At 37.1% G+C, this 16,877-nt stretch overlaps 1 protein-coding gene and 1 pseudogene across 1 annotated transcript; both read left to right on the top strand.

Annotated features, from left to right (window-relative positions):
• The first annotated feature begins 728 nt into the window (after positions 1 to 728).
• Positions 729 to 7,895, top strand: LOC107709096 (uncharacterized). Its single transcript, XM_016513502.1, has 12 exons — positions 729 to 739; positions 1,600 to 1,759; positions 1,997 to 2,152; positions 2,485 to 2,673; positions 3,787 to 3,904; positions 3,993 to 4,103; positions 4,182 to 4,353; positions 4,443 to 4,565; positions 5,928 to 6,116; positions 6,200 to 6,374; positions 7,289 to 7,535; positions 7,816 to 7,895. Exons 1-9 carry the CDS (start codon positions 729 to 731, stop codon positions 5,938 to 5,940), a joined length of 1,053 nt encoding a protein of 350 aa, XP_016368988.1. The 3' UTR covers positions 5,941 to 6,116; positions 6,200 to 6,374; positions 7,289 to 7,535; positions 7,816 to 7,895.
• The window catches only part of LOC107709097 (uncharacterized), a 15,657-nt pseudogene continuing 6,332 nt past the window's right edge, over positions 7,553 to 16,877 (top strand).

The raw sequence follows: 16,877 nt of genomic DNA on the forward strand, positions 1-16,877 counted from the left end.
TGCAGTCTGAATCCCATCCTGCTGTTTTTCATCAGAGAGCTTGTCAACTTTTACTGTCAAAATGACTGAAATTTAACACAACACCACAAACTCATTTTTACTGTATTTTATTTACACTACCAGTCAAAAGTTATTGAATAGTAAGATTTTTAATGTTTCTTAAAGAAGTCTCTTCTGCTCACCAAGCCTGCATTTATTTGATTCAAAGTACAGCAAAAACAGTCCAATTTTAAAACTGTTTTGTATTTGAATATATTTTAAAATGTAATTCATTGTTGTGATCAAAGCTGAATTTTTAGGATCATTACTCCAGTCACATGATCCTTCAGAAATCATTCTAATATTCTGATTTGCTGCTCAGAAAACTATTATTATTATTATTATTGGTATTATTATGTTGAAAACAACTGAGTAGAATTTTTTCAGGTTTCTTTGATAAATAGAAAGTTCAGAAGAACAGCATTTATCTGAAATATAAATCTTTTGTAACATTCTAAATGTCTTTATCATCACGTTTGATAAATTAAAAGCATCCTTGCTAATAAAAGTAGTAATTTCTATAATTTCTTTCCCAAAGAAAAAAATTATATTGACTCCAAGCTTTATAGTGTATAATAATAATTCATTACATTTATATAGCGCTTTTCTAGGCACTCAAAGCGCTTTACATTGTCAGGGGGTATCTCCTCATCCACCACCAGTGTGCACCATCCACCTGGTAATTGATAATGTTACAAAAGCTTTTTATTTCAGATAAATGCTGATCTTTGGATCTTTCTATTCATCAAAGAATCCTGAAAAAAATGTACTCAACTGTTTTAAATATTGATAATAATATTAAAAAATGTTTATCAGCATATTAGAATGATTTCTGAAGGATTATGTGACACTGAAGACTGGAGTGATGATGCTGAAAATTCAGCTTTGATCACAGGAATAAATGACATTTTAACATATATTCAAATAGAACGCCGTTATTTTAAGTAGTAAAATATCACAATATTACTGCTTTTGCTGTATTTTGGATCAAATAAATGCAGGCTTGGTGAGCAGAAGAGACTTTAAAAACATTAAAAATCTTACTGTTCAAAAACTTTTGACTGGTAGTGTACTTGCCAATTGTTGCTTTTCAGTATGTGTATGTTTTTCCATTATACAAAGTCCCCAGGGGACTGTGGTGATGCCCTTTTTTTAAGCTAGTGCATCTGAGAGGTCAAGATTTGTAATTTGTACTTTTAAAAAGAAAATGTTCAACAATTAAAAATAATATTATCAGAACTAACCCTCATGAGTTATTGTGATTTATTTTTTTGGGGGGGATGGTAAAAATCATGGTTTACAGTGCAGTACCACAATTGGATTGTTTTTTTACAGGTAAAAAATGTTTAAACTAAATGAAAATAAACTCTACAGTACTGATACTGTAAATGAAAATACGGTAATAATACTGTAAATAAAATACAGTAAAGACATTGTACTGTAAATGCAATTACAGTAATAATACTGTAAACATTTTTACTGTAAATTACTGGCATCCAGCTGCCAGTAAGTTACTGTAACATTTACAGCAACCTATTTACAGTGAACATTTGGACCAAGTTTTTGGGACACGTCCATAAATGACTGTATCAGCTGCCCACCACATCACTATGGACCTAGAGAAGCCTTGGGCAATTGCCTGCCCTGTGGACCCTGCTCACAGCAGCCTCTGCCTGGACAGGACAACTGTACATGTTTGCAAGAGGGTCAAGTCTTTCAGGTAACAACTTATTGCATTGTTTACACAAGTTCCCATGCATTTGTAGCTAATTGTGGAGAAGCAATCTGCAGACCTCTGTTCAGACAGACGCTCATGTTTCAGCCTGGTGGGAGTCTGGTTACCACTCTCACTGACTGCTGAATGCTCTTCAATGCTCTCATCAGTTACTAGTCACTAGGGAAATCAGTCAGGATTTATTGTCTCTAATGGCTGCCGTCTTCCTAATCCTGAATGTAGGCCAGTGACGGACAGTGTCCATGTACTTTGGGATACACACAGAAAGGAGAAGACTGTGTGTTGAAGGTCTATGAGATCTGCAAGGATGGAAGAGCACATAACCAGCATGGAGAATGTCTGGACCACAAGCAGTGGAAACAGTATTGCTCTCAGCAGGTGAGCGTCCACTAGGACAGAGGAAATATTGGTAATATTGAGAAACCTGTATTGCAGTCATGCTGTTTGCACTGTGATGATGACATACTCGCCATTTAGTCATCGCCATTCAAAATTTTATGAATGGTGCGTGACAACCTGGTTATTTTGCTCATGAAGGACATCCAATCTTCTTAGTGTTCAATGGTTGACCAGCAAGTCAGTGACCTCTAAAGCAAAATACCTTTCTCCATGAACTTTTATCACACACATAGAGGCCACTTGTGTATCACTGAACGTGATGTGTGACTTATGACCCAGTTGAGCAATATGTCAATTGTTGTACCCCCCAGGTATGTCCATCTCCTGAGATGTATGAGGGTTATGATGGTTCCCTGGGCCTGTGTGCTTGCAGAGGGCTGTCCAGGCCTGAGCCAGACAGGGTCGAGTGTGTGGGCTGGTGCCGGAGCATCCTGAGTCCAGTTCTGCAGCTGGTTTGCACTGGAAGCCTTTACCTGCTCTACATTGAGTCTAATCAACAGGTCAGGCCTATAGTCCATCCACATCATGATTAAGTTTTAGTAAGGAGGCCCAAAACATGGTGACCACTTCATACTGTAGTAGTGTCTGGTCTTGGGGTAACACATTACAAGCAATGTGCCTAATGGCTGTTTTCCCCCAGATAGTACAATTGTATGTCATTTGTTTCATAACATCTTGATAAATAAATTACATGTCTAACTTTTCCATTTATTAAATTTATTTACTGACAAATACAATTGAAAACCTCTCACTTTTTCATGTTAGTAGTAATTGGGGTATATTTTAAGGTGCATGCATTTAAGCATTGTAGCCTGTCAAAAAAAAAAACAGCAAAGTAATTTTTGTCAGAAATATAATATTCAGGTATGATTAATTGATTAATGTGATTGTATTTCCAATATGGATGTAATTTTGCTGCATGAAAAGTCTGTTGCAGTGCTATTTTTGTTTTATTTATATACTGTTATTATATTTATTAATGTTTAGAATTAATTTTCATTTTATTTTTTAGTCTAGTACATTTATGTGCATTTGTAATTTTGTTTTTGTTATTTAGATTTTTTTACAAAGTTTTTCATGTAGTATTTATATTTTATTTCAGCTATATTTCAGTTAACGAAAACAATTTTTGATCATTTAAGTTTTACTTTCATTTAAAAATAACAACAAAGCTTTGTTGTTATGATTTTTAAACAATTATTTATCATAATTTCATAAATCAACATAATTTGAAATAAAATGTCAAATTAAATAATAAAAATGAGAAATAAATTAAAGTGTAGATTTTTTTTATAATAACTCCATGGAAATGTAAGTAGCGTTACAGTTATGACATGACTGTACAGATCCTCAACAGCAAGCAAAAACTTGATCTTTTGAGTTTTTTATTCCTTCTTTCAAGTGTCATAATCCAAAAAGTGCAAAAAAGAAAGGAAACACAGTATGACTGGATAACTTTACATAACTTTAAGTACACAATGTGAGGGACTTGCACAGGACATTGAGAGTGTAATACAGCCCTGTTTACACACAAGTGAGAGCTTAGCACAAACAGCGGTAGGATAACATGCTGACCTATTTGTCATTAAACTACCCTCGTGTTTTCTTAAAAGGTGAGCATGTCTGGAAGCATGCTGGAGACTGTCCTCAAACACTGGGACTCCCGTGGGAGCTTGGAATGCAACGTTCATCTCAACTTCTCCAGGCCTGTGTACACAGTGCAAACACGGGGTGAGTGGCCAGAGACAAGGGCAGGAATTAGAGAGGGTTTTGTGACCACGGTTTATCAGCAGCCTGCTCTCTGTTTGCCATTGTGCAGAGGCAGGCTTCTTTGGTCTGCTTAATGCTGTCCCTGTGGAGGTCAGGAGGATGATTCTGGCCCATAGCCAGCAAACCAACAGCCATTTTGGGCCCCTAGATACAGACCGAGGTATCTAATACATCAATGTGTATTATATATACACACAACCAGTGTATTAGACATGTTTAATGAGATACATTTTATTAGGAAACATCAAAGACAAAGAGGAAGTTTGGGACTCTCATTGGTCCAGTAGCTCATCAGTGTTCGGTACATCCGATATGAGGCCTGGAGGAGTCTCGAACCCAACAGCATGTCTACGTCCGGAAGACATTCTTCTTTTTACCGTGACCCAACAGCACTGTCCTCAGTATGATGTGTAAGTACATGCTGACATGTGATTCATCTGCTGCCCATCCATTTTCACTGTCCCAGATTGTCACAGAGGGAATGCTGCTTTTTCCACAGAGACAGCTTGTACAACACTAATGCTGCATTTGACTGGGGTCCCTTCAGATTATTGGCACAGGACCAAGAACTGGCACGATCTGCCCACTCCCTTTTTTCCATAAGTCTCCATGAGCCTGGGGTGTACGTATTATGATCCATTTTCATTACGGCAGATAACCATTATAATCCATTACGGCAGATAACCATTATAAATGTTATTAAAAGTCTGTACTATTTAGTCTAAAGAAATTAAAAATAAAATACTAAAAACTAAAATCAGTTGTTTTAAATGAAAAAGTAAAATTTGAGGGTTTTTTCAACTAATATGTTTGCACTCATACTTAACAGCTTAAATAACAGCTTTACATATAATAATACAGTAAAAACAGTAAAATTATTACAATTTAAAATAACTTTTAACTATTCATATATTTTAAAATGAAATTTATTCATGTGACTCAAAGCTGAATTTTCAGCAGCCATTAGTCCAGTCTTTAGTGTCAAATGATCCTTCAGAAATTACTCTAATTAACTGATTTGGTTCTCAAGAAACATTTCTTATATAATTATCAATGTTAAAAACAGTTGTGCTGCTTAATAGTTATGTGTAAACAGTGATACGTTTTTCAGGATTCTTTGATGAACAGAATGTTCAAAAGAACAGCATTTATTTAGAATAGAAATCTTTTGTAACATTATAAATGTCTTTACTGTCACTTTTCATCAGTTAATGCATCCTTGCATAATAAAAGCAATACTTTTTTTCTTTTAAAAACATTGTATTTTCTTAAAAAAAAAAAACTTGATTTCTTAGTTTTCCCCACACATCACATCTTATATTTTCATCTCATCTAAACTTTTACAGGCAAATTTGTTTGTTATTGTGAAAATGACACGGTTGTATTTTATTAGAATTTAAAAATTCTAAGTGATTAATAAATAATTTTCACACAATAAATATTTAAATTGTGTATTTTTATTTCACCTTGTTTAGTTTATCGTAATTTTAAAGATTTAACAATTATTCTTGTTTGAAGATTGAAAGTCTTGGTCTGAGACAAGGGGAAAAAAACCAATGGAAATCATACATAAAAAGCAACTGACATGTAGCAAAAGTAATAAATCAAGGCATGATAAATAGTTTCCAAGACTTTCACATATAAATAAGAAAAAACGTAGGTAACACTTTAGTATAGGGACCGATTCTCGCTATTAACTAGTTGTTTATTAGCATGCATATTGTTAGAATATTGGCTATTTATTAGTACTTATAGCACATATTCTGCATGACCATATTCTACATCCTAATCCTAAACTTAACAACTACTTTACTAAGCAGTAATTAGGAGTTTATTGAGGCAAAAGTCGTAGTTAATAGTTAATTAATTGCTAGAATTAGACCTTAAAATAAAGTGTGACCAAAAGTTAAAATCTATTAGTTGTAAAAAAAAAATCAATCACTCTGTCTGTTTATTCACTGATGTTCTTGTTTGGCCTCTTCAGTATGGGAGGGTAGTGCCTGCAGGCGGAGAGTGTTATGACACTGGACCCTTCTTCCCTTCAGACCCACATCATTTGACTCGCATGGGCATCGCACAGAGGCGCCAACTGCTGCTCCGCCCCGATTGGCTGATGATCGGTGGGCTTTTAGTTGGAGCTGTGGTAATCCTGTGCCTGTGCGTCACAATATTGGTAAATGATAAGGGAGGCTTTAACAAAAACCTTGGGGTTAACAAAGCTTGGCTTATTGAAGTGACTGAACACTGCGTCCTCAGATCCTGTTTAGGGAGTACGGTTGGCCTGAGAAACTGCCAGCTCAGGCCAGGTACTGTGATCTGCAGCTCAGGTACAACATGGCCGATTATTCATCGAAGGGCTCTAGAGTGGTGGCTGTGAAAAAAACACATCGAAACCTGCAGGTGGGGTTGACTGAGGATTCAGTACAGAGAGGTAACCACTAACGTCACACACCACAGATACATGAGCAAACCTTTTTTAGTACGAGCAGGGGCTACATATGCTGCTACCTTACACAATTAGACCTACCTTACAAGATCACCTCTGACCCTGTGCATTCCAGGTTCATCCCCTATGCCTCATGTACAGCCATATCACATTCCATACGAGTTAAAAGATTACACAGACTTAACACTAACACTAACTTAACACAGACTTAACACATACACTAACAAACATTGTTCACACTTTACAATAAGGAACTAACAGTGAACAAGCATTGAATTTATTTAATACACGAGTTTCACAATTTGAGTTGAATTACTGAAATAAATGAACTTTTCCACGACATTCTAATTTATTGAGATGCGCCTGTATATATACATACAGTATATATACTATATTGACCCAAACTTTTGAACAGTAGTGTAGAACCTTATTGTAAAATGTTATCTAAACATTAGGAGATTTGGAATTATTTGAGATTGGAAAAAAATTACTTTCATTATTATTATTTTGATACATTTTGTTTTCATAAAAATGAACAAACATGATTTCAGGCATTACATCCATTTTTTTAACAGTATAAAATTTACAAGGAATCCCCCTGTACTTCACAATAAAGGAGAAAACTATTACCCTAAGATCTCAAAAGCTCTTTTCTTTATTTGCTCCAATTAGCATTTGAACATCCATTGCTAAGATTCCTTGTCTGCTTAAGATAACCATGATATCAGGATTCATTCATGATGGCTGTAGCAAAACTGACCTATTTTACCCTCATATGGTTCAAGTTTTTAGGATATCACTGACGTTTTGGCTGAACCACATCTCTGTTTGACAAACACTTATAGTCCTAGACAGCATCATACACAGTTACCAAAGATTACTCTTTGCTTTCAATGCAGTGATTGTCAGGAGATGTATTGGGGCGTGACACATTTGCCTGTCCTATGGTATTGTATTGGCTCCGTCCAGAGCTAGAATTCCCACAGACTGCTCACATTGCCCGCAGCGGTGGCTCTGGTGTCAAATGAATTCTGGGACTACGAAGAGCAAGTTGATCTCGAAGCCTTCAGTTCTAGCACCTTCTACGACATCCTACTCAAGCACAGCGTTTCTGTCACAATACGTCTCGGGCAGCTCAGAGGAGAGGTGAGACTCATAGACTGTGAACAACAGTCTATTTCCCGCCCCTCTGAGCTTTAAATATCACCCTCGTAAAGTTCAAACATATTTACCCATATTGAATAGCATCTCTGAGATGCTCGGTTGTAATTAACAGTCTCTCTGGTTTCACTGTTCACTATGATACTTTGTGGAATACAGCAGTCAATTGTTACTTCCCTGGGGCGAAGTGTGTGCATTAACTTGTAAAATGAGTTGTAAGTATAGCGTTCCTTTGTTAACTTGTTTCATTGATGGAAATGTGCAGGTGAAGCAGCTCTATCAGGGGGTGCTGGGGAAGCTGAGAGAGCTCCACCCTGGCTGGAGGATGTTTGGAGGGAAAACCGAAGGTCTGGAGAGGCAGGTGGAGCAGGAGATGGTGCGACGGAGAGCACTGGGCAATCAGCTGACACAGCTACTGGACAGCCAGCTGCAGATCCTGCGGGTGGAGATGAGAGCGCAGCGGGCCATGCAGAAGACCTTCAGAGCGCGACTGAGAGAGAGCGTGAGGCTTCTGAGACTGTTGGCTGAGGGTCAGACCTCGCTCTGGGATAAACACATCAAGCAACAGTATGGAGAGGCAGATTATGTATCTGTTTTATCTCTGCTTGCTTATTCAAGTGTATGTGTGTGTTTCAAACTTGGTGACGCACTTAAAGAAAAATTCTCAACCACAGAAAAGTGGTTCATAACTACATTAATGCTGTCAATATTATCAAATTAAACATTCAATCTTGAATAATTAATCAAATGATGTGAATCAAAGGAAATTAAGACATTGCATTCTTGTGCCAGAAACATGCATTGAATGAATATAACAAAAAAAGTCCATTTAGAATATACAGTACAATATACAATACATTTTTTTTTTTTTAGAAATGAGCACTTCAGCAAGGAGACATTTAATTAATCAAAAGTGACAGTAAAGACATTTATAATGTTATTTATAAGGTTCATATGTCAAATAAATGCTGTTCTTTTGAACTCTATTCATCAAAGAATCATGAACAAATTATCATAGTTCCATACAAATATTAAGCAGCAAAAACATGTTTATTGAGCATCATATCAGCATATTAGAATGAGTTCTAAAGGACTGACAAATGAAGCCTGGAGTAATGATGCTGAAAATTCAGCTTTGCCATCACTGAAAAGATTACATTTTAAAATAAATAAATTCTAATAGAAAGCAGGTATTTTACATTGCAAAAATACTTCACAGTATTGCTATTTTTACTATACTTTTTAATCAAATAAATGCACATGCTGAGAGATTTCTAAGAGACTTCATTCAAAAACATTTAAAAATCTTACCAACCCCAAGCATTTGAGTGGTGGTGCTTTTTTTTATTATTATTTCATATCATTGAAGTCTATCACTGGACTGCAGATCACTGTGATTTTTACAATTTACTGTTTTACAATTAAGTTGTCGATCTGTCCAAGGTAGGCTATTTACATAGGATGGATTATTTTATTTCAGCTGTCATATTTTTAAAATGTGCACATCCAGGCAGGACCCCTCAAAGGGGTCAAATTAACCTGTTGTAATTTATATCAGTGTTAACTAAAAGCAGTAGAATGTTATTGTGTGTCTTCTTTTAGATAGCTAAGTGTGTGAATGTTTATGTGTACTCAAAATGGTTTCTGAATGTCAAAATTTTCAAGGTTCTCAATGACTGTATTGTAATTATTGGTAGAAAAACATAGTTTGTATAACCGAGAATCTCTTAGTATCATCTTCGTCCCAGCCCTCTTATCGCATTTCCAGATCCATAATCACAAAGGAAGTGAGTAGCTTAAAGCTTTGTTCAGAGTGCACTCAACTGTGATTTATTTTCACATCCGATTTTTGGATTGACAGTCTAGTGGGTGCTGTGATGAAACTGAATCTGTTTGTTTAGGATGTGCTGTATATCCAATATATCTGCACGGCTGCAGTGAGATTTATGCATTAGCATAATATGAAGAGAGTTAAAAGAATGTAGGTTTCATTGTGGAAAAAGAGGAGGGGAAAACTAGACTAGACATGACTGGCTATGATGTCAGTGCTGAACTCATCAGATAACACAAGCAGAGGCATCAGCAAGGTGTCCTTGATGCCCAGGAAGGGCATGACATAGCCAGGTCACAGTAAAACCAACATCTGCCTGACTTCGTGCCTCTGGATCTACCCAGCCTGCCCTTCACCTCCCTCAGTACCTCCCTCTGATTACACACTTCAAAGCGTGTACAAATGTGTTGACATTCCCTAACATTAGTTTTTGTCAAAATATCATAGTAAACACATTATAAATTATTTGTCCTTAAAAAAAAAACTTTAAAGTGTATAAATTGTTTCGTTATCATTGTTATTTAAATGTTATATTAATCTATTCATAAGCTACTGTATATGTTGTGCACTGCAGTGTTCTGGAGCGAGTAGCTGTGCTGTCTGATGAGATGACTGAGATGGTATCAGTGAAGAGCCAGAGGCTGGGGGTCTGGGTTGTGCTTAAAGAGGGCACTGGAGCACAGCTATTGTGCCCTGCTACTGGATCGGTCCTCAGTAGGGAAGACGTCATCTGTGAGACCTTTTAAACAATATGTCTGAGTCGTTTACAGATATTAACCATGTAATTCAGACCTAATGCTATTTACAGTCAGTTATTGTGCAATCATGTCCCCTAGTGGAATATAATAGAAAATAGCCATAAGACTTGAAAAGTCTTGCTGCACCACTAGGTGGAGGTATTTTACAACATTGCCCACGTTTTGCTGGTCAAATCCTGACAAATAACCTCTGAGGCTCAACTTGGCATGTCTGTGGCATGACTGATTGATTAAAGTCTGCGGAAACAGAAAGATTTCACTCTTTTTCCCTCCGCAGCTCCTGATGGAGCTGTTAGAGCTTGTGATGCTGTTCATGTTAGACCCCCTCACAGGCCTAATTCAACCCAACTCTAACGCCCATATGTTACTGGCCAGTGGACACAGCATGCCAGTGCCCCCGGACTTCTTCCTGCACCCCCAGACTGGCAAGCTACTGCCTGTGGCTGGAAACGTGGGCTTTGATCCTGCTTCCTCCACCCTTGTCTTTACAGCCGATGCTTGTGTGGGTGAGTCACTCGGGTGCTAGTTAGTACATCTAAATGAATATTCTAAGTTCAGTACAAGTTAAGCTCAATCGACAGCACATGTGGCTTAATGTTGATTACAGCAAAAAATAATTCTGACTCAAAAAAGAAAAAAAAGAATGGATGTCACGGTGTGGTGCGTAGAATATAAATAAGTACAAGGGGCCAGTTTTTGAAGGATGTACAGCTTTTTATTTTAAAAGTACTTGCATTATTTTTTGCTAAACTTGTGTAGTAGTTTATATGAGCTGTAGAGTTATTCCCGCCAGTTTTATTGATATTTTAGATGTTATGTTGTCATGGCAATGAAGCAAAATTGAATATAACTTTAATTAAACAGAGTGTTTTTCCTGGTATTTTTTCCTCTCAGTCTCCAGTTCCTTCCTACAGTTCCTAGCAACAGTAACCAAGGGGGCAGGGCTAAGCAAAGGCTCATTTAATATAGGATCTCATTGAAACAATGTAAGAGCTTTCAGAACGTTTATTTCGATACTTTTTTAGTTTATGATCACAGTGGTGATGAATACCAAATTTCAGTTTTATTGTAATATTAATAACAGTAGGTTAAGTAAGGAAGTGATATGAATACTGATATAGATTTAAAATATTTTTTATTAATTTTGCAGTTTATTATTTTCATACTTTTTTATTTGTATTTATAAAGTATTATTTACAGGTGCATCTCAATAAATTAGAATGTCGTGGAAAAGTTCATTTATTTCAGTAATTCAACTCAAATTGTGAAACTCGTGTATTAAATAAATTCAATGCACACAGACTGAAGTAGTTTAAGTCTTTGGTTCTTTTAATTGTGACGATTTTGGCTCACATTTAACAAAAACCCACCAATTAACTATCTCAACAAATTAGAATACTTATTAAGACCAATAAAAAAAACATTTTTAGCCTTCTGTGTGCATTGAATTTATTTAATACACGAGTTTCACAATTTGAGTTGAATTACTGAAATAAATGAACTTTTCCACGACATTCTAATTTATTGAGATGCACCTGTATTTGCATAAAATATTTGTTATATTTAGGTTTAATGTTTACAGAAGTCTGATTTAAAAAAACAAAACATTTTTATTGCTTTTTGATAAATCAAGTTTATAGTGCAGCACTTCCAATGGAAGTAACTGGGGTCATTTTTGGTGGGATTTAAAAGCAAAAATGTCACATTTTAAATTTGATAAAAGTATGTATGTTTAAGCACTGTAAAGTTCTCGCTGTTGCCACTGAGGCAAGAACTTCAGACTTTAAACTTCAGAATCAAACAGGTTAGTTTAGTGTTAGGGTTGCAAAGGGGTGAAAAATGTCAGGTAAATTTCCGGAAACTTTCTAAAAATCCTGGAAAGTTTCCAAAATTTCTGGAATGTTTCCGAAATTTACTGGAAATGTTCCACCTTTTTGCAACCCTGCTTGGTGTAAGGCTAGTATTTTTTAAAACTGCAGTCATGTTAACACACCCGCTCTTCACATCTTGTGGCTATACTATTAAAAAAAGTGAGTATTTTACTGTTTACAGATTGGCCCCATCCACTTCTATTGTAAGTGCCTCACTGTAACCCAAATAATTGCTTTTTCAAAGAAAAGCAGGGTAGAGATAACCTTCATTGTGCCACAAGTACTGTTGTTTGAAATTTTTATTAAACCCAATGTTTCTTTTCTTAGGTGAGGTGGGAAAATGGGAATCACCCCTGCTGCTTTTCATTCCGTACTCTCCGTCCCGCTATGCTGAAATCCATGCTGCTTCCAAACTACGGGGGCTTCGTTCAGGCCAAAGGTTGGTGTTCGGAGGACCCATGTGTGACTGTGACACTGGTGTTTTGGTGCCTATTCTGGCAGTTACCAACCATCCACAAACAGGATTGGTTTATCCTTTGGGAGGCGTGCACACGTGTCCCATCTCGTGCCTGCGGCAGCCTATTCAGATTGGCTCTCCCATGCTAGACCCACGTACAGGCGACCTGGTGCTCATCACCGGCGTCAGTCTTGATCCCCATACAGGTCCGTTTCTGATTGTTGAAAAAGTGTCTCAGCATGTTCAAACAGCCTGATTGATGAGTGTCTCTGTTCAGGGGCTGTACTTCCAGTTGGGGGGCTCCTCCTGGGTGAGTCCTTCATCGAGCCCTTGAGCGGCCGGATGGCACGGGTTGGTGGATGCAGTGTGCGAGGAGGAAAGGTGGTCCCTCATGCTGGGGGTTTCCAGGCTCTGCTGGACAGCCAGGCTTTGGGCGCTTGCTTGCGGGTGGCAGAGCTCCTGCAAGGATTCAGTGAGGAGTGGAGCTCAGCAGCTGTAGATCCACAAGGTGACCTGGACAGAGTCTCGGCAGCAACATTGGAGCTGGAGCAGGCCTGGAAAAGCAGCCAACTCTGTATGTTGCAGATACTGAGTCGCCTGGAAGCCGTACAGGAACAGGCCAGGGGTGTGGCGGAGAATGGCGGTAGTGTGGGTGTGTAGGAGCTCTTTATTACAAAACATCTGTACATCTCAAGATCTGCACATTAATATAAGTTAGGTTAATGCAAAAATGTACCATTCTAACAAAATTAGCACAGTTATTGATAGGTAAAACTGTGATGCAATGGCCCCTTACTGAGCCCTGCCTTAAAAACTATAAAAGCTGCCTAAAAAACTGATCAGATGTAGATTACCAACTGTTGTTTACCATTTTCTCAGACTCGCTTTTGCTGTTTTCTAATGTTTATGGAGAATCTATGTGTTTGGATAGTGTTAAAGAAAATTTCATGGAAATTATCCAAAAATGTGATGTCAAGTTCACTTGAATCACTTGGTAATCACATTCAAATGAGGCTTTTTTATTTTCTGTTGACTGTGAGTGTGTTGAAGTATTGTCCTCCATCAGAGGCGGACAGTAGAGTATTGTACTTTACTTGAGTATTATTTTTTTCTGGAAACTTGTGACTTTAACTTCACTACATTTGAAAGACAAATATTGTACTTTTCACTCCACTACATTTCTATCAAGGTCCTCGAAGTAGAAAGTCGTTACTATGTAGCAGCTTTGAAAGTCAGTAGGTGATTTTTTTCTTCTCTAAAATGTGACTCTCTTTTTTTCAGACAGTTTATCAGTAATCACTCTTGTGGGGGTACATGAAGAGATTTCCCAGCATTTTTTGAACACTGACCAGTTGTAAATGTGATAAGTATCTGTACTTTCACTCAAGTAATGGAGTTGAGTACTTTGTCCGCCTCTGCCCTCCATTCTGATTTGCTGTCTCTGCACTTTTAAATCAAGCTACTGCATAATTTAACAATTTCCTTTAAGAAAAATAGCTAACAAAAATACTTTGCAGTGTCGCAATTCATTCCAGTCCATGTAGTATTAATATCAAATTACTTTTTACCATTTAATGAGCAGATTTGACTGAAAACCATGCTGTTCATAGACATCTCCAGTTCATTCTTATGGGATGTTCTGTAAGGCAACAGAAGTCAATGGGGAGCAGAGCTTAGTGAAGGGTCATTTAATATGGAATTCAAACAGTGTAAGAGCTTTCAGAATGTTTGTCAGTTTGATTAATTTTTCTTTTAGGAAAACAGTCGTTATGTAGGTAAATAACATTAAAATAAGAATATGCTATATGGTACAATTCAAAAGTCTGTAATGCATTAATTTGATCAAAAATACAGTAAAAACAGCAATATTGTGAAATACTATTACAATTTTAAATAACTATTTTCTATTTTAATATATTTTTGAATGTAATTTATTCCAGTGAATGTAATTTATACTTCAGTGTCACATGATCCTTCAGAAATCATTCTATGCTGAATTGGGTGCATGTTTATTATTATTATTATTATTATCAATATTGAAAATGGTGGCGCTTAATATATTTGTGGAAACTGTGATACTGTGTTTTTATTTTTTTTTACAGGAATCTTTGATTAAAAAACTGTTCAAAAGAGCAGGATTTGTTTGAAAGGTTTTATTTATTTTTTAGCAATGTAAAAGCGTGGACTATCACTTTTGATCAATTTAATGCATAAATGGCTGCCCACTGCTCCGGGTGTGTGTTCACGGTGTGTGTGTGTGTTCACTGCTGTGTGTGTGCACTTAGGATGGGATAAATGCAGAGCACTAATTCCTAGTATGGGTAACCATACTTGGCCACATGTCACTTCATTTTCACTTTAACTTTTGCATCCTTAAAAAATTGTATAAGATTTTATTGTATAAAATAAAGTATTTATTTTTAAATTTAACATTTACAGTCATCTGAATTTCTGCTAATGCTAATTTTGCCTCCTTGCTTTCTTCTATTCCTTTAGGGGAAATCAAGCTTCCTGGCATTGAGCTCTCCTTGCCAGCTCTCCCTGGGTTGGAGTATCCTGACCCTGGAGGCTCGGGTTTGCATGTCCCAGTTCTGGGAGCTCAGTTGGACTGGGTGTCAGGATGCATGGTGCCTCTGGCAGGAACCATGGAGGATGCAGATGGTAAAGGTAATGGAGGTTACTAGCAATGTCCAAATCCTGTTACATTAATCTCTATAATTAGACTATATTATGACTCTCAGGGCTAGTTCCCATACGTTTTGGAGCGCAGACGGTGGACCCAGTGACAGGGGTGCTGGCTCCGGATGTGGTGGCCAGTCTGGATGTTTGGAAGCGGACTGTGGTTCCTGTAACTGTGTCCCAGATTCTGACGTTAGGAGAGAACCCAGACAGTGTCACAGTGAGCGAAGTTGAACTAAATCACAGCCACATAAAAGCTCATTTGGCTTCGGGGTATTTATATGTGTGCAAATGTGTGTTTGTTGGCCTCAGGTGGAAGCCCTCCAGAAGGAGAGCAATGTACGGGGCAATTACTGGCGTGAGCTGACACTGAGGGAAGAGGAGATGGTGGGGGAGATTTTGACAGAGCCGTTAAACACTATCTCTCCACATCCGTACACGAGCCTGACTTTGTGAGTTGACTCCACAGAGATGACACTACGCTCTGTGACCCATTTAAAATGCAAGTCTTTTGACCAAGTGTCTGTTTTTATTTTTTTGAGTGTCAGTGTGATGGGAAGCGTTTCCACCATTCTTGCATTCTGAATGAGATTCTGTGCATGTTTGTGTGTGTGCACGAAACAGATAGACTGGATGGACACAGACAGGCAGCTCAGGGAGATCGCCACAGAGATTCAGGAATGCTCTCAGTTAGGGCTGGACAATAATTCAATATCAATATGTATCGTGATATAATTTTTTTCAATAACGGTGATATGATTTTTAAACACATTTCCGATATTTCGATATACATTACCAGTTTCCCATACACTGATTTATTTGTGCCGTTGAATAAATGCTCTTCCACGAAGAAAGGGGCGGGCGAGCAGAGCTCATTAGCATTTAAAGGGACATGCCCCAAAATGAGTCGCTGTGAACAGAGCAAGGTAAAAAGGGTGTTGTTTTACACGACCACTGAGGAATTTTAACCGAAGTATGTTGCAGACCATTCATGAAGACCCTAAAGTATCATATCAATTTGTGGAAGATCAGTGTTCCCTTTGAAGCACAGCCACCACAAAATCAGACTTACTTTGAGATCATTCTGAGGTTAACGGTTATGCTTTAAAGATTCAAAACACAGAACTCATGATCCTCATGTACACTACTATTTGAGGTCGGTAAGATTTTTTAATGTTTTAGAAAGAATGAAGTCTCTTATGCTCACCGAAACTGCATTTATTTGATAAAAAAATTGTAAAAATAAGTACAGTAATATTGTGATTATTATTGCAATTTACATTTTTCTAGTTTAACATATTTTAAAATGCAATTTATTCCTGTGATGCAAAGCTAAATTTTCAGCATCATTACTCTAGTGTCACATGATCCCTCCAAAATCATTCTAATATGCTGCTTAAGAAACATTTCTTATTATTATCAATGTTGTGCAACAGTTGGAAAGGTGGAAACCGTGATACTTTTTTTAAAGATAATTTGATGTATAGAATGTTGAAAAGAACAGAATTTTTGGTCACACTTTATTTTAAGTTCTCACTGTTAACTAACTATAAACTATGACTTCTGCCTCAATTACCGTATTGGCCCGAATATAAGACGACCCTGATTATAAGACGACCCCCCTTTTTCCAGATGTACCTTTTGGAAAAAGGCTTTTTAAAAAACAAATCTTGTTTTTTCTCAGTAAAACACATTTTGTCTTCAATTATTTTCATATTGCATATTTTTCCT

Source organism: Sinocyclocheilus rhinocerous, unplaced genomic scaffold, assembly GCF_001515625.1.
Source record: "Sinocyclocheilus rhinocerous isolate Xijiao unplaced genomic scaffold, SAMN03320098_v1.1 scaffold626, whole genome shotgun sequence".
Taxonomy (NCBI): domain Eukaryota; kingdom Metazoa; phylum Chordata; class Actinopteri; order Cypriniformes; family Cyprinidae; genus Sinocyclocheilus; species Sinocyclocheilus rhinocerous.

Excerpts from the sequence above, each read along its gene's own strand:
- LOC107709096 (XM_016513502.1), top strand. Across the intron at positions 2,674-3,786 it reads ACATTGAGTCTAATCAACAG|GTGAGCATGTCTGGAAGCAT; the intron begins GTCAGGCCTATA and ends TTTTCTTAAAAG. Across the intron at positions 3,905-3,992 it reads GTACACAGTGCAAACACGGG|AGGCAGGCTTCTTTGGTCTG; the intron begins GTGAGTGGCCAG and ends GCCATTGTGCAG.